This window comes from Vigna radiata, chromosome 1 (assembly GCF_000741045.1).
Source record: "Vigna radiata var. radiata cultivar VC1973A chromosome 1, Vradiata_ver6, whole genome shotgun sequence".
Taxonomy (NCBI): domain Eukaryota; kingdom Viridiplantae; phylum Streptophyta; class Magnoliopsida; order Fabales; family Fabaceae; genus Vigna; species Vigna radiata.
Window position 1 is genome coordinate 9,556,899 of NC_028351.1, and position 26,386 is coordinate 9,583,284.

The window sequence follows — 26,386 nt, forward strand, 5'->3', positions numbered from 1 at the left end:
AGTACAATTTAATTTAATATTAGTAATTCAATTAAAATTAGTACAGTTTATAATTCAGTTAATAGTTCAGTTCAGTTTATACTTTAGTTTAGTATAGTTCAGAAACTGAACTATTATAGTTCAGAAACTAAATAATAGTTCAGAAACTGAACTATTATAATTCATTTCAGTTTAAACAAATTAGTTTTTAGTTCTTTAGTAATGCAGTGTAGTTTAGTTTTATTTGTCCACCCTAATTTTCAGTATTATATTACTTATAGTTATTGTTTTTGAAAAAACATGAAAAAATAATCAAGAATCTACACAAAGCAAAGTTATTTTGCAAAAGAATAGATAAATAATATTTACAAGAACTGGAAAATTATATTTAAGCCGTAAAATAAGTATATTGATATTTTACAGTACTGGAATGAATAAATCGACATAATGTCATTTCATTTTCTAACTAGTTTGTGTGTCTCTGTCTGAGAGTATATGTTAGAAGCAATGCTTAACGTGTATGTACACGGAATGCAACACAACATACTATGTGTGCGTATATATAAATATAAACATGGCAATAGTGTTTACCAATATTAAATCAAAATACAATTTTCTACTTTTTGTTTCCGCGGAAGGGTCTCTTTATCTGTCTCTGTTGCTCCCTTTGAAGCAAAAGCTTTGAGTCCCATTCTTTTGAATTTTGGTTCTGCGATCTTAAGTTTCATCTTCAGGGTGGTGGTGTTGCTTCTGGGAACCTTTCAAAATCTCTGCTTTCTTTGGTTCTCAGTTGAATTGAGTGGCACTCTTGTGCTTTCAATTGAGTGCTTCGGCTTCCTGATTTGCCACCACTGTGCTGTTAATGGTAAAAAACTAATTAGCATGGAAATCTGGGCTTGGTTTTCTGTTTGTCCTTTTTCGTTGGAAGTGATAAGTTTAAGGTTGGGAAGAGTGAGGAAAAGAAAAATGATTGCAACTTTGAAAATTGTTCTTAAAAAAATGTTTTTTTATTTGGGGGTATTTTTGATTATCCCAATTTGGAAAATCGGGTCAACCAAGCTCGACTTTGATATTTGGGTGAATCTGGGAAAGGGTTTTTTTTTTTTTTTTTTTTTTTTGATATCTTGTGTTTATGCATCAACTCAATGGAACATTTCTCTAAATTGTTTCCGAAAGTTTTGAACTTTCAATTTTGAGATAGCTTATCCATTTTTGGAGCATTACTAAATTACGGGGTCTTTTTTTTTTTTTTTAAAAAAATTTAATTCTGAAACTATTGACAGACACACTTTTTTATGTTTTGGAACACGGAAGAGATGAAATGACGATGAACGAATGCGAATATTCCTCTGTATTTCAGCAATTGTTGCTTGTTGAGTTGTTCGGTTTTCCTTGGAAACCCTTTACTCACAAGAGTTTCAGCTGTTTCCTTGTTGAAATGAGGAATCTAATAAAAGCTTTTAATTGATGCTACTTTACCTTTAAGAGTTGTCACCGTGTAAGCATGGTGCAACCTTTTCAAGCCTTTTCTCCTGTTGTCACAGTTAAACGTTGAATACGGACACCACTTGTCATATCTCACGCAGTTCTTGTGATGTTGTTACTTTTAGCTCTATTTCTTTCTCTAACTAAAGTCTCTCTACCTGTGAATTTTTTTCTGCAGAGAATACCAGAACTTTTGACTTGACTAGTCAACAGCCAGGGCAAAAGACAAGGTTCGTTGGTTTCATTAATCTTTAGTGCTTATTTTTAGTTAAGGATGAAGATTATGAAGCTTTTGGCTTATTTAGGAAGTGGATAACGAAGAGGGAATCATTAATGCTGCTGTAAACAAACCAAAAAAGGGTATAAAAGTAAGGCTACTGACTAAAACATTGTCAATTTTAAAATGATGTGGACTGTCCCATTACATGTTAAATGTAATGGTGCTCGTGAGTAACCTACTACCACTTTTTTGATGGCTGACAACTTGCCATTTAATTAGTCAGGTTAATGTCTTTTTTAGTATTAGTCTCTCAGCTTCCTTGTAAGTGTTTTCTAGAACTTTAATATAATGAACTGAATTTTTTGTCATTGGCATGTATCCCTTCCTCAGCACTTCCTTTTTATGTTTCTGCTAATTGATGTCATGGACAAAAGAAACTCACTATAGTCACTTAAATAGAGATTTTTGGGGTCATTCACTTTATCTTATTTGTACCAGCATTCAGTAGATATAGTGAACTTTTGGAAATGGGCTGTGTGGTGTCAACTCCAAAGGACTCTGGTGGAAATAGAAGGAGGCCAGGGAGTATTGGTGAAGTTTCAGTATATGTTCCTGGCTTGAGGATTCCTAAACCTGTTGATTTTGCTCAGTCACTCGGTGATTATTTGTCCAAGAATATAGTGGAACGCCTGTCTGCTCTTAGAACGCGTATAGTTGTAATGACTGGTCAAGAAGGTCCTACAATTACAAGAACAAAAAGAAAAACTCAGCATGGTTAGTACTTACTTTTAATAACAATAAAATTATTTTATGGTGAATAAGTTACTCTAAGAACTCATTGATGCACCGGCATGGTTTTGTTTCTTCCGCAGGAGGTTCAACACTGGCTGATCTTGTGCAGGCTCTTGAAGATTACTTGCCTGTTCTTCTAGGATTAGTTAAAGATGGTAAAGCTTGTACTTCTTAGTCCATTTTTATATGATGTATGCTCTCTGAGAGACAAGTATTGATTATTGCTGCCTATGTTTGTGGTTCAGGAAGCCATTTACAGTACAAAGTACAATTTGTTTGGGTGAATCAAGAGGATGACAAAGAGGTATCCGTTTTTCATTTTGAAGTCAACACTTGTTTCTGGATTTGATGTGGAACATACTCTTATATTGGACTTGCTCATGATTTATTGCATGATTGGCGATCTTTACAGGAGACGACCATGTCTAATGCTTGGTATGAGGTGTTGTCAGTTTTACATCTGATGGCAATGCTATCACTATCACAGGCTAACTTGTTGCTGCTTCCAAGATCATCATCCAATGATGGTCATCAGCCCAAAGTATCAGAAGGTAGGTAGTAGAAATACTGCAAAAGATTTGGTCCCTGTCATTAAATTTATTGCCTCTTCCTGAATCTCTTTTTGGTTAATATATCAAACTGCAAAAGTGCATTGGAATAGATCAGATTAGACTTCTCAGTGGAGACACTCCCAACATCAACACTTCACTCTTCTGTTGGTAAATAGTTACTCACAAATGACACATTCTCGAAGTTTCCAAAAAATTCGTGTTTCTTCTTTGTGTGTGGTGGATGTGCTTTTGTATAAAAAGACATCAATTATGTTGACCCTTCACTTGATATTTATTAGTTGGATTACATTTCTATTTGATTAATGGGCAAAAATTGGCAAAAAAAGTATTTAATTAAGAAAGTAATGCCTAGCTTTGATCTCTTCCATAATTAGGACTTGACATGTATACAACACACGTGCTGTGTTAGAAAGTTTATCTTAGTACAAAGTATTCATAGTTGTTTCTTCATCTACTAGTATCATAACCAACTACCTAGCAAACGTAACCTTTTTATCTGATATATACTTAGCATATTTGTGTTTTCATTATTTCCCTTTTGGTATCTGCTAACAGAAAACAGACGAGCCTCTGTTGATATCTTCTTAAAGGCGGCTGGGTATCTGGATTGTGCAGTCAGACATGTTCTTCCACAGTTACCTGCAGAACTCAGGTTTTTACATATTTAATGCATAATGTGTGCGATGAATGGAATGTCTCACTTATTACTGTAATCTAAATGATTATCTTCTTTGTTTAATTGTTATTACTTTGGTTCTGATTTTAGGAGAAATTTACCCGTAGACCTAGCAGAAGGAGTTCTGCGAGCACTCTCTCTACAAGCATTAGGACAGGTATTAATGTTCCTTTCCTATGGACACACTATTTGAAGAGTCTATTCGTTACTTGTTAGTTAATGGCTACTATTGTGTTTTATTAGCATTGTAAATTTATTGTGAACTTAATTTCTCACAAAGTTATAATATTCAATTAGTTGACTTAACTTTGCCAGGGTATTTATGTATCCATTTTAATTATATGCTTGGTTTTGAAGTCCCGAGGATTGGATTACCTGGTAATATTAGTCACGATTTGGCACTAAAAATGTCTTCTATGGTCATAACAACTTTGTTTTCGCAACCCTGAAAAATGTTTTGGATAGACATCAGCTTGACCTTCTAATCTCATTTTTGTATTGATTTTAAGAAAATTCAGGGCTACTTTTATCTTTCTTGGTCAATCAGATTCTAGATGGGTTTCTGCTTTAAAAAAAAATATTAAAGAATTGTCTGAATAAGTAGTTTTAAAAATATCCCACTTTTTTCTTATAGGGTTGGATAGTAAGCAAACTTTTCACCGCATGCTGAATAATTGAATCTGATAAGTTTGCATTTGACTTTCGAGTCTCTTATTACTTGACTCTATCTTCATAATAAAAGAAAGTAAAGAATTGATATGCATAGAATGTTGAAGAGATGTTTTTTTTTTCGTCCCATCATATGTGAATACCCATGGATTTTTGTTTCAAGTAATGTAGTAATAGTTATGATGTTTTGGGTCTCCTGTGTCACTTTTAGTAATTTGTATGAGGGTAAGTATATGTATGGTGAATGTTCCTGGGAGAAAAGTTGCTTGGGTAGTGATACTAATATTGAATGGAAGCTTGGAGAAGGAGAACGTTCAACATATAATACCTTTACTCTTCTTCAAATCCATTTTGTTAGATATTTGTTTATTTATTTCTTTTCCTTTTTGTTTTTTTCAGGGTGTAGATATACAACTTGGAATGGCCATTGATAGCACCAAAGCCACGCTAGCAGTAAAGCGCAGGCTTGCATGTGAGATGGTAAAATGTTGGCAACAGGTATGATAACCTGTGTTCTACGGGATCTAATCTTGATTGTTTGACTGTTTTTTCACTGGAAAATCACTCCTCTTTTTTGGGTTGTATCCTACATTTCTTACTGGATATCTTAACTTGTTTCTCTTGGATCTATACTGTAATATTGTTAACTTTTTTTGTCCCTATGACAAATCTGTGTCATACATGCTCTGTTTATGTGTGTTTGTGCCCTAGCGTGTACATTAGTAAGTTACGGATGCATTTGATTAGTATTCATTGCTTTGATCACATTGTCTATTTCACAGGCCCAAGATAACATCATGAATCTTCCATTAACAAATGGTTGGGGTGAAAAACATTGTCTCTTTGTGAAATGGAAATATGTTGAAGCAAAGGTACGTCCTTCCCCATGCTATTTGCATATTTATGATATTATAAATGGAGATGGATTTTCTGGTTTACTGATTACCATATGCAAATAATGGAGGTGAAAGTAGGAAATAATGATTTCCCTCTACAACTTCAAGATGAAATGTGTAGTTTATGTTGAAATTTTAGAAGTTGAGGGGGGATTGAATCTTCATTTGCTTAGACCAACTTTAGCTGGAACTGGCTAGAGGGACTTTTGTTTGATTGTTCTTATCAGATACGTGTTTTGGTAACAATGGGTGTATAGTATGGTGAAATATTTGCTAAGCTATTGCTAATCTTGTGATAGATGGTGATGATTAAATCTTTTACTAATGCTATCAACCCAAATACCTTTGATTTTCTTGAACCGCTATATTGTATCCTGCAGTACATCTTGCATTTCAGATAATCTGTTAAGTATACTCAGTATCTAAGATTATTTCAATCTATTTTTCAGCGCAAGTTTATGTATATGTATTGTATACAAGTCTGCAGTATGGAAGACATACAAGTATTGATTTTCTTGTTGTCTACTATGAACTTTTTTGAATTCCCACCTTCAAAGTACATTTTTGGGGAACATAATGCATATTCAGATTTAAACATTAGTCTACGGAGGACTAATTTTTGAGTAAGAAAAATATATTTTTTTTTGGAAAAAAAATGTGATTGCTTGATTAATGTTTTACGTCTGAATTAATGAAAAGTTACTAAAAGATTTAATGGTCTTTGTTTCTGGTTCTAGATTCTTGTGTAATCTTTCTTAGTAGTGAAAAACAGTTTGATTTGGATATATAAGTTATCTGCATAGTAGCTGTGGTGTAGTTTGATGGCACAAGCACCATAGGTACTATGCCTTATATTGTTTCTTCTGATTTCAGTATATTCATATATAATCTGGGAATGAGTATAGGAGGTGCGTTCTGAAAAAGCATGTGATATGAAGTTGTGATAATTTTGTTGTAATGGTTACTAGGCTGCAGCATATTATTATCATGGTTTGATTCTTGATGAGGGAAATACAGAAAAATCTCACGGAATGGCTGTAGCTGCTTTACAAGCAGCAGATGAGTATTTCAAAGAAAGTAAGAAGTTGTGTGAGGCATTCAACGCAGCGTCTCCATTGTCAAGGTTATCCATGTCTTCCCTGTTACACAATTTTATGTTATTTTCTTCTTTCAGAAAACTGGATTTTACCCTTCTTTCCTTATGACCTTGATGAACCAACAAGATGTAATGCACTTATTTCCTAAATAATATAATATCATTGTTAGTTGTTGTGGCTATCCCGTAGCTGAACTGGAAGTGCTTACTTGGTATACATCTGCCAATTTCCATTAACCAAGCAGATGTGGCCATTTTGTCTTATTGCAAAAAAAGTGCACTGGCAATAGTAAAAATACTAGAGTGCACGTAATGAGAATGTGGTCATGTATGTGTGGGTGATAAGCTTACAATATTTTAGCAATATCTTATGATAGGCTTATTTAGTTTAGGTAAAAAAAGGCACTTTTAACCCCTTTAAAAATGACTAAATTTGGTTTAGTCCACCAACCTTTTTTTGATATTTTTGGTCCATAGAAATTTTAAAATCAAGAAAATAGTTCCTATCACCAATTAGCAGTGATGTTATGTGTATCTTGACATACTCCGTCACTTGCTATCTCAAAATGGTTACTGATATTGCATGTCTACGCACATGTCATGTTCCCATTTTAAGAAATTTTCAAATTTATGAGGACAATAACATTTTTTTTTTCTCAGAGAACAACCAAATTTGATCATATTTGCATGAACTTAAAATATGTTGAAGTCACCAAAAGTTGTTGGTCTGAGTTGTATTGGACTTACTTTCCTTAAGCAAAGTCTCAAATTCGATCTGGTGAATGAAAAATGGTTGAGATGGGAGAGACCCTATTAAAAGTGGTCAGCTAGGTTTTCTGACAAAGATTAGTCATTGACAAAATTGATGAATACTTCATAGTAATGACACGGTATACAAATATAAATGTGTTGACAGTCTTTATTTTAACAATCTTCAGAGAGAATTATTGTGGTTGTCGAAGTAATAGCTCTTCATTTTCATGAAACTTAATGACATGCTTGATAGGAGAATAGTTTTAGAATATTCTTGCATGGTGTGGTGACATAATATGCCATTATGATCCTTCATTTCTTATTTTACTTCCACTTTCTTCCTTTTCCTTTAATTGAGTGAGTGATTAGTTGAATTTTTATTTTAAAATACTTTCAACTCTAAGCACAACCTTTATTATTCTTTTAAGAGCATTTACCAGCAATGTCTTATGTGTTCATCTCTGTTCATTGAGGTTATCATGACCATGGCTTTGGCATGTTTATCATTGTCCTTTTCTATTTCTCTTGGAGATTTATAATAACAATATTTGTTTTGCTGTGTATTTTATATGGTCAGTCTAACTGGGAGTCTTGGTTGCAGAAATCCACCCCCTTGGGGGACCATGAAGTATCTCTCTGAAAAAATTCCAAAGGATACTTCAAGCAAGGTTCGAATAAACCGAGATCTGTACTCTCATGAGAGGTAAACTTTCCAAAGTGTATTCGTAAACATGTACTAAACTGTAATTGATTAATTACTTTTGGCTAATGAAAGTAAGTATCATGGCTAATAAAACCATGTTTTGTGCCATAGGATCATGGAGACAGCACCAACGTTGCCTGATTTTTCCTTGGCCTTGAAACCAGATGAATATCAACTTCCTCAAGTGGACTCCTCATGGAGAACAGAGAACATTAAAGTGGGACAAACCGATCCTAACCATCTTAAGGGTGACAAGTGACAAGATACAATGAATTTGCATACCTCAGAAATGTTGGTCTACTTGAAAAATGTCATCAGCCAAAGGGTGTTTTTCCAATTCTTGTTAATAGAAAAAACAGATTAGTTTATTTGAGTTTTTTTTTTCTAACTTCTGCATTCCCTTTTTCATTTTTTTCCTCCTTTCGTTCATAATATTTGAAAGATGTCCTTCTGGAGGTGCAATGTAAATTGTCCTCTGAAAGAAAAACAAGTGTCTCTTTGTCTATACATGAATAATAATAACATTGTTATTTCATCTCATTAAAGGTAGTCACATCACCCATTTTTAAGTTTGTGTAAGAATTCGTATGTAAAATTGATTTTTGTATTGGAAAGAGAATTATTTCATTAAAATATCTTTAAATTTCCTTTGTTATAGTATCATGTATATTTAGTGCAAGAAAATTGAATCATTTGCTGTCTTTAGGAACGTGTTAGGTTCATGTTTCCATTGCTTCTATCTTAAAAAGTGGAGTTACGTAAGATGTTATGGATGTGGTAAAATGTCATTGAAGTCACTAAACGCCAAAATCAGAACAATGACCATTTATCTCAATTTTACGTAATTTTTACAGTTGTACATTTATTTTTAAAATCAAAATCACAAGCTGAAAACAAGGTTTAAAAAGATACACCATTACACAAACTTTTATATTGAGAAAATGAAGGTTTACACTTATATGTACAAAAATACAACAGACGTTAAGCACATCATTAGATAGAGTCTAACCAAATAACAATTCATTAAGCACCCTTGGATTAGGATCTAATCTTGTTTCATAGTTTGAAAAGTAATAGATCCAAAGAAAAAAAAAAACTAAAATAACCAACCACCTGCAAGAAAAACAAAAGTAAAGAAAAGATAAAAAACATGTAAAAAAGTTATAAATGACTGAACAATAAAATACAGCACAATAGCTTAGTATTCCTATTTAACACAAAATAATGAACTTCATGAACATTTTCAAATTATTGTGATCATGTTGCAATTACTTATATGGGGATTGGTTTTATTACACTTTGCTTATAAAACAATATTGTAATTACTCCATTATTTTATTACATTATAATATCAACATATTATTCATTCTTAAAATAACTCCAATAACCACATTCATAATGTTAACAATGAATGTCTCTGTCTCTGGTGTGTGAATATATATCAGTTACAAAGCGTTGAGCCAACAATACATCTGTCATCATATATATCCTGACCTTTACTAGTGAAAAAAAAGGATAAACTTGACAGTTTTGGATGTATTTGAATAAGTTTCTCATAAATACTTCCTAAGAAAGACATATAAAATCAATCGAGCTTCTATACTAAAGTTAGCTTAATGAACCATCAACATTATAAGAATACCGAAACACTGTAATTCAAAACTTTAAAATAATGAATGTATGAGATTTTTTCTTATGTATTGCTCTTTAGACTCATTTTTATTCAATATAGGACCAAAATCACACTTGGAATTGTAACAATAAAGAAATTTTTCAAACATGCAAATTATTCAATAATGATGTATACACTCAGTTGTATAAGCCTTGGGGTCTTATATAGAATTCTTTGAATGACCAAAGAACAGAACAAATAAGTTGATGCTTGTAATCTAACTTTTCCATAGGTAATATCTAGGTGCTGGAGTCTGAAAAGTTTATTTGAATTACAGCACATATCACTCTGAAGCAGTTCTTACAATTTTTTCCCTGATTTCTGACACCTTTCATTCTTGTTTGTTTTTCCAACAACTCATCTCTCTTAGTTTTAAGCGTCTTTCCTTCCTCAATGATTTCTCTCTCTCATAGGTCATGCTCTTTTCTATTTGCAAAGTTACCACAAAAAGTAATTATCATAAAATATGCTGAGAAGTTTTAGTTTCTACACACTCAATGTTATAGTAGCAAAATATGTCAATATATATTCAAAACTAATGCCATATTTATCTCAATTTCACATTGTGTTTTTCTCATGCATCATGGACTAGTCCTCTAATCTGTCAAATTTATATTGAATAACCACAAATTACCCTCAGCAAGGCTGGCAGCAGTTGAGGCCATATTAGCAACAGCAGCAACAAGAACCATGACAAAGACAAAAGCCTTCTCACACAAGGTGCATAACACTTTGCAGTCACCTTTCTAAATTTTTTTTCTAAATTCTTACCATTCAACTTTGATTCTTGTTTGTTTTTCCATTGCCAAACTATGCTCTTGTTGCAAATAAGGTGATTCTTCCATCAACTCATCCCTCTGGGTTTTAAGTGTCTTGCCCTCCTCAAAGATATTTCTCTTTCTCTGATGGATCATGCCCTTTTCTATTTCAGAAGCAGCGATGTTAGCTTCAATGGCCTTGATTTCCTCTTCTAGACTTTCTTTTCTTTTCTCCATCCAGGATAACTTTTGGTACAGCTCATTTTCTAAGGCCACGACTTCCACGTACTGGTTCTTGTTACTTTCCGAACCTGCTTCTAATTCATCAGCTCTCTGCAGTTCGGATGCTGTGGTCTCTATTATCATACTTGCTTCAGTGTAATCCCTCCTCCAATGAGTGAACTTCCCTAAAGCTTCTGATATCAGTGCTTCCATTGCTATTGACATTCCATCATCTACAGACAAAGTGGAGAGGTATCCTAAGCTGTTTTTCACAATACTGAATCGTTCAGGATGCAACAAAACCAACGCATCATCTGAAATGAAGTCTTCTACTATTTTAAAAGCTTCCCTGGCCATTTTGCTCAGAACATTGGTTTCTGTTTTATGACGGGAATGTGAAACATGACTCTTAGCACCTAGAGAAGCATAAAATGTGTCCATTTCTTCATGATCCTCTTGAATTTGTTCAATTTGATTCCTTACGGAGGGCTCAATTTTTGTTGGAAACACAGTGGAACTAGTTCCCAAGTGTAGATTGCTACTTGAGCTTTTAATTCTACAATCAACTAGTTTTCTGAACACTTCATTTTCATGGCAAGTGCTGCAGTGGGAGTCATGTACAGTTTCGGGAGGATAAGGACTATGGAGGGGAATTTCCTCCATTTCACTTGAGATTTCCTCTATTTGACCTGAGTATAATATATCATTGACAGAAGCAAGTGAAGAAACAACACAATGTGGTAGAAGTAGGACTGAAACAGAAAAACTAGCTCAGCTGAAGGATAGAAATCATCTTACCTATGATGACATAGACAAGTCACTTTCGCTCAAGTTGGGGCTCAAAACATTATCGAAAGGTTCTTTCCACTCTGGATACATGAAAGGGCGACGCCATTGTCGGTTGCTAAGGTAAGCCAATTTGTCTAACATTCTGGTGTGCATAGAGACGACAGGGTCAAATGAATCTTGTTGTATATCAAGCTGATTTCTTGTACCATGGTCGGTAGGAAATGTAGTATTGGGAGAATAAGGATTTGAGAATCTAACATTCTCCATTGTTGTTGTACATGTTCGGTTTACATAAACTCCACTCGATTTGATTGATTCTGAACTACCTGAATTGGGTGGTATCACAGATAAAACCTCCCCATAACTCCACTCATTCTCTGAAACTAGTCCTCCACAATCCAATTTCATTGGATACGTAAAGTTATTGAACATAAACATATGGTCAGTATCTAAAATGTAGTTGAAATCAAAGAGGAAAGGTATTTCAATATCGTTGATTGTAACAAAAAAATTAAACTTCACAAAGAAAGGTCCTTCTATGTTATCCAAAACTCCTAAAATGGTACACACGGTGATAGAGGGGAAATCCCTCCAAAACCAGAAACATAGAGAGTTTCCCTTGGTAGAGTGGTCAAACCATTTTGGGACCCTTTCTCCCGGCAAAACATAGAATTTTCTTGTACTAGAATCAATTGCCTGTCAAACATGTCATGATAGTAAATGGATGGTGAGTTTGGAAAACGTTTTAGCTAATAAGTAATGAATAATACCAGAGAAATCTACCCGGCTCAGTAACGACTAATTATTTGAAGAAAAAAGCGGAAAAACATACCATATTTTTCTCCAAAACACAAGAGATGTCTTGATAAAACCACAACCTACTGCATTTTTCAGTTAAGGTTGATCGCTGTCTAACTATTTCTTTTCCCATACATTGAATCAAGTCATGCATTGTCACAATTTCACCATCATGTTCTCCAGACATCAAAATGTTAACGAGTGATTTATTTCGCAGCACACTAATTCCATATTCTGTATGAAAGCCACATGCATTTAGCATATCTGTAACTTTTTTCACAGTGCATCCTTTGAAGAAGCAAGCTATGTCTAGAAAAATATCCTTCTCATTCTCCTCCAAGCCATCATAGCTTACTTGAAGAATTTCTTGAATACCTCTACTTGGAAGTTTTTCACATGCATCCAATGCAGATTTCCATTCATCTAATATTTTACCTAACAAGTTTGAGCCTATTGTTTCCAAAGCCAATGGAAGACCACCGGTATAGTATATTTCACGCTTTATGATTTCTGTGCAACTTGGATCAACTACTTTGTTTCTTAACGCATTCCACCGAAACAATTTCATAGCTTCCGTAACATTGAAAATATCAACCTCATACTGTTTTTCAACACCATGAATATCTAACAAATGTTTATCTCTTGTGATGATGACCATGCTGCCTATACCAAACCAATCAAGTCCACCTGCAGTTGCTTGTAATTGTTCCCTTTTGTCAATGTCATCAAGAATAAGAAGGACACTCTTTTGATGGAGTCTTTCTTTTAATATTGGAATTCCTTGTTCACATCCCCCAACTTGATATTTCTCTCCCCTGCTAATTCTGAAAGCATAGTTTCTTGGATCTGCACAAGGCCATGCCTAGTTGATGACTTTTCTCTAACATTAGCAAGAAAACATGAATGTTCAAATTGATGAGCTATCAAGTTATATATTGCGCGTGCAAGAGTTGATTTTCCTATTCCTCCAATACCATGAATTCCAAGCATCTTGACTTTGGTATCAAATTCAGCATTCATTAGTGATAATACATACCTCATCCTTGCTTCCAATCCAACGGGATAATCAGCTATTTGCAAGCGAGGTCGATTAATCTTACAGGAGATCTTTTCCAGGATTCTTTTAATGATCACATGCTCATATTCTCCCCTGCAGTCAATTAAAGTGAAACTTAATGCATCAAATTCATGACGACTTTCCTATTTATGCATTACAAATGCCAACTAATTCACTTCTGTCAATTTGTTGGGTAAAACAAGTGACTAGGGCCACATACACACAAATTTGTGTTATCAGCGTTCTGTATTGATTACTTTTTCATACTTGATATTTGATGAACAAAAGTTCTAACAGGTATGCGACAGTAAGATGAACTGAAAGCAACAAGGAGAGGTGTGTCACCCATGTTTGAAATGCCAACCAGAAAAATCAGCTGCTTGATGCAAAGCCAACCTCCAGTTTTGAACCTTCTCTTGGTCATTCTTGAATCTTTCTTGTTCATATTTTTCAAATGCTTCTGCATAACTCCCCGTTTGATGACGCACTTCTGATGGATCTGCATCATAAAAAACTGGCCAAATCCATGTATTTTCTTTGGAAGTATGACAGGCAAGGATTTGGACCAGTTCATTTAAGCAAAAAGTAGAGGATGTATAGTTTTTAGAGAAAATAACTATGGCTATCCTACATTTTCTTATTGCATTGAGAAGGGAAGGCGTAATCTCTTCCCCTTTGCTCAAAGCATCACATCATCCATGAAGGTCAGGATTCCCCTTTGACACAAAGCACTATAGAGATGACCAGTAAAACCAGTTCTTGTATCTACACCACGAAAACTAAGAAAGACATCATAACTGTGTGTGTAGTTACGAAGAGAAGAAGATTGTTCCATTTGTACCATGACAATTGACAAAACAACTATGGAATGTGGTTATGTGAAGAGGTTGAAAAACTAGCTATAAAGAGAAGGGTATTTTGCTATAGCTTAACCAATTCATGCCAGTTTCACTATCCATTTTCTTTGTAGTCATCGACCAGAAACAACAAGGAAACTGGCAAACCCGTCATTATTATGGTAACACTGTCTTGACAATGCTTTGTGCTACAAAGTTTTACCTATAAAGGAATTTTTTTGGGATAAAATTTAGATTAGTCATTGTGCTTTTGGTATAAAACAAAATTTCAAACGGCTTTCACTTTCAAGTTGCTATAAACTACTGACAGAAGTATTTAAAGTTAGATATTATTTTCATAGTTTTATATTACTTTGAGTTATTAAAAATATAAAAAGGTTTAATGCATATAATTACATAATCATATATAAAAAATATTATTTAGTCGAGTTTAAATACATTAAAAATAGTTGTAATTTGTGTACAAAGGTTACATTAAAAGTAATCATGTAAAAGTATAATTAAGAATAAGTGGCATGTGTAAGGGGGAAAAATTCATCACTCATGGATGAAGTTGACAACATAAGAAAATGGTAGCGGTAACCGTGAGATTGGTACTAGGGTTTTAAATGGGGTCCACTCTCCGGTCGCGAAGAATCTTCAGCACGGAACAAGAAATGGGAAATTAGAGGAAAAGGGTTTGCAATTAAAGAACAAAGTCGATTCCTTGGAAGCAAAACAGAGCAATAACAGAATGGAGGAGGAACAAAGGGTTGCACAAGTCGAAGTGGCGAAGCAGAGATGCAAGTGCGTCATTGATGCCATTGACAAGTTACCTTGTTCCACCAACATCACTCACTCGTGTAAACGAACCCTCCTGAAATTGGCACGTGCCGAGCTCGCTTTCCTCTCTCGCCCCTCGTCTTCTTCTGGGCCCCTCAGGTTTCTCTTCTTCAATATCATAACATTTTTGTATTTGACTCTATTCATGTTTGTAAATCAAGTTTTGATTGGTGGGTATTCCTGTTATGTGTTACTCTTTTGAGTTGTTAGATATGACTAACTTTGATCAACTTAGTGGTTTTGCAATTTTGAATCATCAAACAAAGTTGAGTCATCCTATAATTTCTAATGAAGCATTGAGAAATGCCTACTGGCGCAATATTTTATGATGTTGAATTTATATGAACCCTACAGAAAAGAGATTGATTCAAGTTTTTTGTGGAACTTACATGAAATGCACCTGATAATAGTGTATTGAAAGGAGTGCATCAAGAAGTGTGTTGCTGGCATTTATCATAACACATTTACCAGCGGAACCTTTTACATTGTCTAGGGCTGGACAGGATTTTTGTGACTTTACTATGATCAAGTGATTTTTATTTTATCTAATAGTTCTTAATTTTTTACTCTAAATATAGAATAGCAAACATGTAAATCTTTTTTGTTTGTCATAGTTTCTGTATTATTTCACAATTTATGACAATTTCTGTGTATGTGATGAATATACCAGTGTCAACATTGGGCACCTTGAAACAGTTGTCCATATTCTCCAGCAGCCTTTCATTACTGGAGTTTCTCGAGTTTGCAAGTCAATCCCACTCTCACCTTCTGTTAGCAGTGAGGAAAGACGTGGTTCTTCTCTTAAACACATTCATGTTGATGTGGTTTGTACCCTCAACAGGAAGCCTGTCTGGATTATAGTATCTGATAGAAATCCAGAGTATATTTCTTGGGAAAGAAGCCGTAAAAGTAAGGGTTTAAAGCTACGGATTCAAGAAGTACTTGCTGCTGCGCAGTCTAACTTAACATTAAGACCTTCCTCAGTCATTCTTTTCTTTGCCAATGGGCTTGCAACCAACATTTACAACAAACTTCGAGATGAACTTGGGGCATATGAAATCCAGTTGGATTTCTCAGTTTTCAGTTCTGACGTGTTGGAAGAAACTGAAGGTGACTGGATAAATGTTATTGCAAGATCATACAGAAATTCATGTGTCCTTGAAATTAACCCTGCTGTTGGCAAGGATGTTGTTCCAAATTCTGGGTGTATTATTCAAGGTTCGGCTGTGGACTCTTCCCAAATAGATCTTTCAGTAGGAAAAGCTGAAACTCAACCACAACAATTGGAAGAAAATGCCAGAACTGGGGACTACTCTCATCTTGAGCTTTTCGTAGATGAAGCCAAAACTCAACCACAGCCTATAGGAGAGAATGTTGGAATAAACTTGGGTGATACATTCTGTTCCATTCTTATGGGAATGAAACCAAGTTCCATGGAGATTAAAAATTTTGAATCCGCAAAACCTGGGAATCTCTTAGGTGAGACCGACCTAGTAAATTTTGATACAACAGCTTTGATAGCTCTTGTTTCAGGTATTAGTAATGGTGGAACAGATAAACTTCTGGCCACTCCTGAGAGTGAAATGAGGCAGCGGTTTAAGGGAAACTTCGACTTTGTGATTGGTCAAGTAAGTAATCTTATTGAGATTACAACAACAACCATTACTTTGTGTAGTCTTTGCATTATAAATTACTTTTCCGCTTCAATTGAACTTATTAAAGTTCTCCTCTTTTGTTTTTGCTAGATAATGTCTGAAATTCAAAACCCAATCCATTTGAAATTTGGTAGAATCCTACATGGAAAGCATGGCCTAATTTGTGAGAGTGTTCTTGTGGAATTTAAGGAGTTGGTATTGATGTGTGGAGGACCCAATGAGAAACTGAGAGCTGCCAGATTGATAGATTATCTCAGGTGAGTTTAGTCTATGTTTACCTCAAAAACAGAAAGAAAATTTGCTGCATAAATTTATTTTGACATAACTAGTTTGTTACTATGCCAACTAATCAGTCTTAGGAAATCAATTGGAGGATGTTTTGCTATACTTATATAGTTGCATTGATTATTTCTTTTACGTAATCTTCTATTTATACGGTTAACACTTGAATCAAATGTTGTTGATACTATTTTGTTGCATTACCAGTGCCTAAAGTACCATCTGCGATAATTTGCACTGACAAGCTAAAGTATCATCTCAGGGTTGTTCCTGATACTCCCTCAGAGCGCATGATGGGCCTCCCAACAACAAGAAAGCTGGCACTGAAAAACAAAGTTGTCTTTGGCACTGGTGACCATTGGCATGCCCCTACTTTAACTGCAAATATGGCATTTGTCAGAGCAGTTTCACAGACAGGGATGTCCCTTTCTACTATTGAACATAGACCAAGGGCCTTAACTGGTGATTAGTACCATACATTCCTGAAAACAAGTCTTGAGGCATTCATTCTGGCACCACTAAACCTGGTACTAAAATCTATTTTCGGTTAAATGCTTGACATGTCAAATTTTTTTTAAAGAAACAGAAGTGTTATTGCATTACTATGTTAGTAGTCATCCCAACCAAGTTGACACCACTATCAATAACAATCATCTGCAGCACTCCTAAAATAATATAAATATAAAGAAAAAAAGTATGGGGGGGGACCAAACCAGAATCCATTATGAAGAAAACTTATATACCATACCAAGGAAGATTGTATCTTTCCCTTAAAAATACATTAAGAAATCAGGGATGTTATCCCACCAATGATAATCCTGATATCTAGTGTCATAATCAGCAAGCCTATGGAATACTGGTTACCTTCTCTAAAGGTCTGCAAAATGTGTATAAACATCCTCCTTCCTTTCTCCAAGCAATTTAATCATTTATATCGAAATGTGTATAAACATGCTCCTTCCTTTCTCCAAGCAGTTTAACGATCTAAATCACAACTTCCAAGGAATAATGTGACTATTTTTAAAAGCCATTAACATGAGTTGGCATTTGAGCATTTCAATAGCAATAATAACTCACATTCTACTTCGTGAATATTCTTCTTCATCTTGATTCTTTTTCTTCTTGATTCTCCTTCCTGAGTCTTCTTTTTAATTTTCTTGAATTCTTGTTTTTTTTTAAAATTTTTCTTGTTTTTTTTCTTGTTCTTGAATCTTTTCTTCTTGAATTTTCTTTTTCTAGAATATTCTTGTTGAATCTTTGCTTCTTGAATCTTGTTTTTGAATTCTTTTTCTTGAATCTTTCCTTCTTGAATCTTGTTTTTGAATTCTTTTTCTTGAATCTTTAATCATCTTCTTGTCATCTAAAATTCTTTTAATTCTTCTTGAACTCTTGTTCTTGGCCTTACCGTTGTTCTTTTTCTTGAACCTTTTTCTTTTTTAACTTCTTGAATTCTTGTTCTTAAATTTTCATTTTTGTTCTTTTTCTTCTTGAATCGTCTTGTTCTTGAATTTTGTTTCTTCTTCTTCTTGAATTTTACTTGTTCTTCTCTTTTTGAATTTTACTTGTTCTTCTTCTTCTTGAATTTTACTTGTTCTTCTTCTTCTTGAATNTTGAATTTTACTTGTTCTTCTTCTTCTTGAATTTTACTTGTTCTTCTTCTTCTTGAATTTTACTTGTTCTTCTTCTTCTTGAATTTTACTTATTCTTCTTCTTTAATTTTCTTGTTCCTGAATTTTCTTCTTCTTCTTGAGTCTTGTCTTCTTGAATCTTCTTTTTTCTTGATTTTTTTATTGGATCTTTTTCTTCTTAAATTCTTCTTGAATCTTTCCTTTTTGAAGCATCTTTTTGAATTCATTTTCTTGAATCTTTAATCATCTTATTGAACTGTTCGTGATAAATTCTTTTAATTCTTCTTGAATTGTTCTTGTTCTTGTTTTTCTTTTTCTTGCATCTTGTCTTCTTCAATCTTCTTGTTCTTCATCTTCTTGAATTTTTTCCTCTTGAATAATTTTCTTTTTGAATTCCTTTTCTTGAATTTTTTCTTCTTCAATATTTAATCAATCATCTTCTTGAACTCTTTCTCTTAAATTTTTTAATTCTTTTACTTAAATCATCTCTTTCTTGAAGTTTTTTACGTGAATCTTTTTCTTTTTTAATTTCTTCTCCTTTAACTCTTGTTCTTGAATTTTTCTTCTTGGCATTCTTGTTATTGAATCTTCTTGTTCTTAAATTTTCTTCTTCTTGAATCTTCTCTTGCTTAATCTTGTGTTCTTGAATTCTTTTTTTTCTTGCATCTTCTTGTATCACTCTTATTTCTTTTATATTAATAAATGGTTAAACTAATTGTTACATACATATAGCCAATTTTGTCGAACCTAGATACATGATAATCAATTTCTGTGATATTAATTATATTTAGACATCTTCCAATCCCTGTGACGAACATTGTTCCCGTGAGTTGGGTCATGATGTTGCACATGTTGCGTTCTTCTGCCTCAGCCTATTAACTCCTGCATTTGGTCCAGCAACATATTTTGTTGACAGGTGTTCAAAAGTTTCATGTTTCTTTCTTTCTGGTGAGTTTTCCTACCACTGGTTGTTGAATGCATGTATATGAACAATGTAGGACTTTACATCTTCAAACTTCTGAAAACTTTGCCATCTAAGGATTTATTACATATTCATATCATTAATGTGAGTTTATATAAAGTTTGGGCTAGAGTTGCCTCGTGAGAATCTTTAATAGCGTTTTCCTCCCACTAAGCCTCGGATTTTATATATAAATGGCAATAGCTCTGATTTTTTTATTCTTCCAAATTGAGATATGATATTTTTAATATTCAACTTCTCCAATTAGCTCACCGTTTAGTGTATACATTGCAACAACTAATGCTCTTTCATTTGTCACAATCCACACATTCTCAATGGTCATTGCAATTATTGAGTACACATAGGGGAACAAAGTGGATACATATTTTGTTCTCATTGTTCACATTGTTGTAGGAATGGTGGTAAAATATCACTCTTTGCATTATATTTTTACCCTAAAATTTACAGGTGAAACTAGTAACCAGCCATCTTTCACTAGTGGTGCCTGTCTGCTTGAATTTTAGTTGATTTCAGAAAACATGAGATAAGTGTAACAAACAATAAAAGGTCCCCTGTATGTACTGTGAATTATATTTATCAATTGATATCTTGGAATATAAATGTTTTTTTTTTATGGCTTTTGCCTTCAATTAAGGCTTAAAACTACATTGTTTTCTTTGACTTGCTATTTCCTTTTCCTTATCCAGACACTGGTGAATTTGGTGCCTGGTGGTTGTGCTGTTGGCATTCCTCTTCTCTTTCATTATCTTGACCTTGACTCATTGTGGGAGGAGGGTTTGGAGAAGGTGGACAAAAAATCCAATCAAAAAGTGTTGCAGCTTCTATATTTGGTATTCTTGATCGAAATCACAAAGTGATGACTCTGGAGTCACATTGGAACAAGTGAAGGGAGAGATTGAATTTAAAAATGTCAGTTTCAACTACCTACCAGATGTTCAAACAAGGTATGAATGTCTTCTATTTTATGCATTGTTAGATAATTTGCTTTCTTTCATTAAATTTTGATTCTCCTATCCTCTCCTAGGTGTATTGGCACTTGTCGTTAGATTGGAAGGATGCAGAGTGGTTGCTGATTTGGCCACTCAAAAGAAAGAGATTGTAGTACTTTGCTCAGCTGGAAGGACCCAAAAGCACTAGATTTTGTGGATTTGCATTTCATTATGTCATAGGATTTTTTGTTTTTGAACTTTGTGGTAGTAGTTCTGGTTAATTTGTAATTTTGTTGGCTGAGTTGAAATTAACTTGTTTTGATGTTGTGGCCTTTTTGAGCATTCTTTATTGCTTATGAGTTCAACCTCTGCAATGTTCTGACTATAGTAGAGTAGTTTTTTTTTTGTAAAGATAGATAAATATGTGGACATAAAGAAAAAAAAAACTACATAAAATAGTTGATTTTGTGACATTTCTTTGGACTGCATAATAATTGTATTTTTTTACTTGTTGTTTGATGAACAAACTTAACATTAAATTATCAGTGTGTTTTTTTAGTTACATTTGTTGAAATGTTACAACATATTTATATTAATAACATTTTTATAATGTTGCCTTTATAAAAAGAAAATATCACTACATTGTTTTAGTAATAATTTGAAAAAGTCTTTCTATTTAAAAAGAACATTACTAAAGATTTGTAATAACATTTTTACAACGTTACTTTTTTTAAAAAAATTATTACTAAAAAGATTAAATAATGTTTTTAAAATGTTACATTTTTATTGAATAAATATTATTAAAAAGTCAGAATTCGTTAATAAAATAATCTTATTTACGAATTATTTACATACAATAATCTATAAATAAAATGAGGAAATATGAGCACAATTTTTTCTATGTAAATACTTTTCACTTTGTATAATAGGACATTCGAAATCTCCTCTTTATTGAGTTATTTATTATTGTATAAAAAAAAGTAAGAAGACATTCAATCCAAAAAATAACATTCTTAACCAAGAGGTTAAAACATGGAAATCTCTTTAAAAATTTAGAAGAAAACCTCATTTGGTAACTGGAGCAATGTAAGACCAGTTTATTATTCTTAAAAGCAATAAGTTAAATTAAATGGAGAATGAATTTATAGTTCGAAAAAGATTATAAATAGTTTTAAACTATTTGTTTTTACATTTATTACAAATTTCATCTCTTTATTTAAAACAAAGATTCTTTCTATACATATTCTTCTTTCTTGCTTGGTAACTTGCATGTTCACCATCTTTAACTAAAAATCTTAATCTTGTATTTGGATTGGATAAAAGATATAATGGAGTGGAAATGAGTGAATTTGAGGAAAAAAATATATTATTTGGATTAAGGAAAAGATGATGAAAAATGAAAGCGAAAAAAAGTTTACGAGTGATGTAATTAGTTTAATAGATTAAAAAAAAGTTTTAGTCTATGAAATAGTAAGGCTACACTTTTATCCTTGTGTTTAAAATATAATTTAAAATAAAATGAAGTTAGTGAATTATTATTTATAATTATATAGTAATTATAAAATAGATCATATTATATATATATATATATATAAGAATCAAATATTAATTCTTATATAAAAATCAAGAATAGATTCTTTCATGGTTAAGGGTTTATGTGTAAATGCACATGAGCTTTGTTCACTCCTTTTCTCTTTGTGCTCTTAAATTCACTCACACACATGGAAACAAATAAAAATTCACTTGCTTTTCCATAATGAATGAATTTGAGGGAAAAGAGAGATAAAAATGAGATTGTTTGGATAATAGAAAAGATAGTAAGAGATGAGAGAAAAATTTGTAAGTGATATGATGGTTTGATAAATTAAAAAAATATTTTAATTAGTAAAATTATAAGATTACAATTTTACCCTTGTGTCTAAAAAACAATTTAAAATAAAATGTAGTTAGTGTATTATTATATATATATATATATATATATATATATATATATATATATATATATATATATATATATATATATATATAAAAGACTCAAATAGTCAATTTTTATATAAGAATCGTGAATTAATTATTTCATAGTTAGGGTAAATGTACATGAGTTGATGGTCTAAATTCTACTTTTAGGACCACCTTTGGAGTTACCGTGGAGCATAATTTTGAGTAGTATAGGTTTCTTTAGGTCATGTATTTTGGCCACGTAGTGTAGGTTTCTTTAGGCTATGTATTTCGACCAAGTAGGTAGGTTTGTTTAAGGTTTGTATTAAGGGATAATTAGTATAAGGTTTTTTCTTAAGCTAGACATCCAAATCATATGAAAATTATGTGTCATGTGTCATACTTCCACTGGAGAGGATTTAGCTTTAGTAGTTACCACATAACACTCTAGGAGTGGAGAGGGTTGTACTTTATGAGTGGCCATGTAGGGAGGTTCAACACACACACATACACATAGATCTCCACACTGGTAGATATTGTCCGCTTTGAGTCAAGCCCTCACAGATTTGCTTTTGGTAGCTTTTGGTACCACTCCAAAAGGCCTCTTATCAATGGAGGTATCTTACATATGTATAAACTCATGTGCATCTCTTACTTTATCTGTACCCAACATCCTCCCTCAAACAAAGGACTATGGCTCTCCTACCTCCCTTACAACGGAAGTCTTTTCTTTATCCTCGCCATGGTCAACACTGAGCATCTTTCTGCCCTCTTTCATGATCCATGGTTACATAACACCGAGCATTTATCTCTCTTGCTCTCCACCTCTCATGGTTCATCTCCAGGCTTTACCTAATCATGGAGGGACGTACTCGACTGAGCAGTTAATACCATTTGTAGGGAGGTTCAACACATACACATACACATAGATCTCCACACTGGTAGATATTGTCCGCTTTGAGTCAAGCCCTCACAGATTTGCTTTTGGTACCACTCCAAAAGGCCTCTTATCAATGGAGGTATCTTACATATGTATAAACTCATGCGCATCTCTTACTTTATCTGTACCCAACATCCTCCCTCAAACAAAGGACTATGGCTCTCCTACCTCCCTTACAACGAAAGTCTTTTCTTTATCCTCGCCATGGTCAACACTGAGCATCTTTCTGCCCTCTTTCATGATCCATGGTTACATAACACCGAGCATTTATCTCTCTTGCTCTCCACCTCTCATGGTTCATCTCCAGGCTTTACCTAATCATGGAGGGACGTACTCGACTGAGCAGTTAATACCATTTGTAGGGAGGTTCAACACATACACTTACACATAGATCTCCACACTGGTAAGATATTGTCTGCTATGAGTCAAGCCCTCACGGATTTGCTTTTGGTACTACTCCAAAAGGTCTCTTACCAATGGAGGTATCTTATGTATATATAAACCCATGTCCATCTCTTACTTTATCTTATGTGGGACTTTGTTTGTACCCAACACTTCCCTCATTAGAGAGGATTTGTGAACAATTGTCCACTCCTTAGAAGGCCTTAGTTTTTGTCAATGAGTGCAGGGGTGAGAGATCATGCTTTTAGGGTTTTTAGGAGACACCCTTAGCCTATAAATAGAGGTGTCTCCTCTCATGTAATCATCTTTGATGTTGAGTAAAGTTAAGCTGCCCATTTTTGGCCATACTACTCATCTTAAGATCAAGACTAGAGCAATTCATGAGGTCCCTCTAGTCACCTTCCTCTTTGAGTTGGTCTAACCTCTCTTAGAGCCTTCAAACACCACACCACCACCATTTAACCACCATATGACCATGAGCTTCTAGTCTCACAAACACTATAGCTTCCACATTTCCAGCCCCTATCCTTGATGATCCATCATGTTTTCCCACCAGATATCTCCAAGGAAACACTCTTCCATGTACATCTCCAAGCTTTGGTCCAACCTAGTTAAGGAAGTTGCTATCATGAACTAAGTTGTCTTTCTAGTCTCATCTCTCCTCATCCCATCAAAGACCCTTCATCCACTCACACGAGTGGAAACAAATTAAAAACCTATTTACTTTTCCATCAAAGTAAACAGTGTGTCGTGGAAATAAGCATAACATAAGACAATAGGTTAATTAGTGTTTCTATTTATATATTATCCAACTTACTCATTTTTACTTAATGTATGACTTCATTACATGCACAATTTTTTGTGAATGCATGTGAGATCTGAGCTAAATAAACATATCTCAGTCAGTCTAGATTTGTAGTAATTTACTTTGTATGTGAATCAATTTTTTCAAAAGTAAGTTTGGACTTACCTAACATTTTAGGGTTTTGGAGAAATTTTTTGAAGAGCACAAGATCTAAACTAAGGGAAATCAATTTAATTTGTTAAGCTTATTATGAGTTAGAAGATACGAGGAAGATGGAAAAAATGGAATTTTTTGTTGAATTGAATCTTAGGTTAGATACATGTTAATGAACTAGTGTGGTGTTGATTGATTTTGACTTAAAAATTAGTATGGGCAAAGATGTTGTGATGAGTGAAATTCAAAATTATATATATGGCTGGAAGAAAATTTGAAAGTACGTATAAGATATGCACAGATCTTTGCGATTTGAGATGAATTATATTATGTTTAAACAAGTAGAGATATGTTTCGATGCACATTAGCCTGGCAAGTTAAGTTATTCTTTTGTCACTACTAAAACACCAAATTCAATTCCTATATGTATTATTCAAAAGTAAAAATCTCATGAACTCTAGTTCTAATACTTCTTTTCTTTTGTTCCATTATTTACACAGATCACAACAATAAGGGTAACCAAAATCGGTTAGTGTGATATTGCAAGCCAAAACATAATTTAACTTACACTAATTGTGCCACTTCTTTAGTTTGACTCAATTGAATTTGAATACAACTTCACAATATTATACAACTCCAACTTAATAGATGTGACCATAAATTGTACGTTGTTACCGTCTATGAAAGTTCCATGTCCACAAACCTATGCTCTTTAACAACTGGAAGATTCTGAGTCAGAACTGTTGATATCAACATCTGATTTTCTCTTGCTGCAAGGATCAGTGAATCTAACATCCTCCATGCTATTTTCCTGTTTGACTATGTGGATTCCCATTTTTGCACGGTCAAAAGAGGTATATGTTCCGGGTGGAAATGTAAGCTTTGCATGGTTCCATTCACTATCAAAAGGCACCTCATACGGTCTTATTCTGAAACTTGCCTCTCGCAGATCAAAAAGATATTTATGATGATTCCCTGTCCAGCAAAAGTGACCATACAAGGTATATTCTTTGCCATTGATGAAAACCGTGGGATGAAAAGAATTATGCAGCATAGGTGCAACAAGAACACACTGAACTTTGTCAGGGAACTTATTACGAAACCAGAAAGAAATTGAAGTTCCCCGGTTCTGGTGATTGAACCACTTTGGAATACTAAATCCTGGCAAACAAAACATGGTGTTTCCAGCCTCGTGCAGTTCCTGTTGGTCATATTAATTAAGTATTCATTAGTTTACCAAAATTAAGTATACTATGTATTACTAAATCAAATACATTTCAAACATAACAAAACCTGCTTTAGGAGCATGCGTTTACTCGAGGAAGCCAAGGATTCACAATTTATTGCAGAGAAACGCTTTAAGTTTGGTGGAATGCCTCTAATTTCCCGAAGATGCTTGCAATTACTCACATCAAGATACGATAAAAATTGGCATTGTTTCAGACATTCAGGAAGGATGGTAAAATTATTCTTAGGTAGCCATAAATTCTTAACATTAGCAAACCTTGTGAAATCTATGGAAAAGAAATCATCATAGAGGTTGCAATTTGAAGCAGTAAGCCATTCTACCTTTGAAGGTACTACTACTGCCCCCATTTGTTCTTCACCCTTTTCCTGTTTCAGCCATTGCAACCCTTTCAATCCTCTGGCGTCGATATCAGCAAGTTTTGGCATCATGATAATGCTACTGGGCACCTTAACTATTGCACTAGTTGAAAAAAACATTTTTAATGACGGAAGCCCGGTAAGATTTTGAAATGAAAGTGGCAATTCTGTTATGGGACAGCCCTCCAAATTAAGTTCCCTTATGTTTTCCATCTTAACTAATACTTCTGGAAAACCCTTCAGACTGTAACAAA

The 26,386-nt window shown here is 33.7% G+C and overlaps 4 protein-coding genes and 1 pseudogene across 13 annotated transcripts in view; 2 read left to right on the forward strand and 3 right to left on the reverse strand.

The window, feature by feature from the left end:
* The first annotated feature begins 543 nt into the window (after positions 1-543).
* On the forward strand, positions 544-8,381 carry LOC106769815. Of its 2 annotated transcripts, XM_022784258.1 has the most exons (14): positions 544-844; positions 1,643-1,694; positions 1,770-1,832; positions 2,183-2,458; positions 2,557-2,631; positions 2,722-2,780; positions 2,889-3,027; positions 3,604-3,700; positions 3,815-3,881; positions 4,793-4,891; positions 5,176-5,265; positions 6,258-6,412; positions 7,740-7,841; positions 7,953-8,381. In XM_022784258.1, exons 4-14 carry the CDS (start codon positions 2,212-2,214, stop codon positions 8,098-8,100), a joined length of 1,278 nt encoding a protein of 425 aa, XP_022639979.1. In that variant the 5' UTR covers positions 544-844; positions 1,643-1,694; positions 1,770-1,832; positions 2,183-2,211; the 3' UTR covers positions 8,101-8,381. The 2 variants fall into 2 exon arrangements, with proteins under 2 accessions (XP_022639979.1, XP_014511076.1); XM_014655590.2 differs by lacking the exon at positions 1,770-1,832 and having other exon boundaries at positions 545-844.
* Positions 8,382-11,291: 2,910 nt separating this feature from the next.
* Positions 11,292-12,738, reverse strand: LOC106757119 (disease resistance protein LAZ5-like). Its single transcript, XM_022779320.1, has 2 exons — positions 12,115-12,738; positions 11,292-11,978 (listed from the first exon to the last, which is right to left on the reverse strand). Exons 1-2 carry the CDS (start codon positions 12,736-12,738, stop codon positions 11,292-11,294), a joined length of 1,311 nt encoding a protein of 436 aa, XP_022635041.1.
* A 740-nt stretch (positions 12,739-13,478) lies between these two features.
* LOC111240487 lies at positions 13,479-13,972 on the reverse strand (annotated as a pseudogene).
* A 529-nt stretch (positions 13,973-14,501) lies between these two features.
* On the forward strand, positions 14,502-20,780 carry LOC106775472. Of its 9 annotated transcripts, none has more exons than XM_022784274.1 (7): positions 14,502-14,915; positions 15,487-16,444; positions 16,562-16,728; positions 17,013-17,277; positions 19,170-19,326; positions 19,808-20,304; positions 20,385-20,780. In XM_022784274.1, exons 1-4 carry the CDS (start codon positions 14,728-14,730, stop codon positions 17,218-17,220), a joined length of 1,521 nt encoding a protein of 506 aa, XP_022639995.1. In that variant the 5' UTR covers positions 14,502-14,727; the 3' UTR covers positions 17,221-17,277; positions 19,170-19,326; positions 19,808-20,304; positions 20,385-20,780. The 9 variants fall into 9 exon arrangements, with proteins under 9 accessions (XP_022639995.1, XP_014518100.1, XP_022640002.1 ...); XM_014662614.2 differs by having other exon boundaries at positions 20,047-20,304; XM_022784281.1 differs by having other exon boundaries at positions 19,276-19,326.
* A 4,328-nt stretch (positions 20,781-25,108) lies between these two features.
* Positions 25,109-26,386, reverse strand: part of LOC106757128 (TMV resistance protein N-like) — a 10,783-nt gene continuing 9,505 nt past the window's right edge. The window contains exon 5 of the mRNA XM_022784298.1: positions 25,109-25,728. Within this exon, the coding sequence (XP_022640019.1) occupies positions 25,240-25,728 (489 nt within the window). The 3' untranslated portion in view covers positions 25,109-25,239. The remainder of the gene's footprint in view (positions 25,729-26,386) is intronic.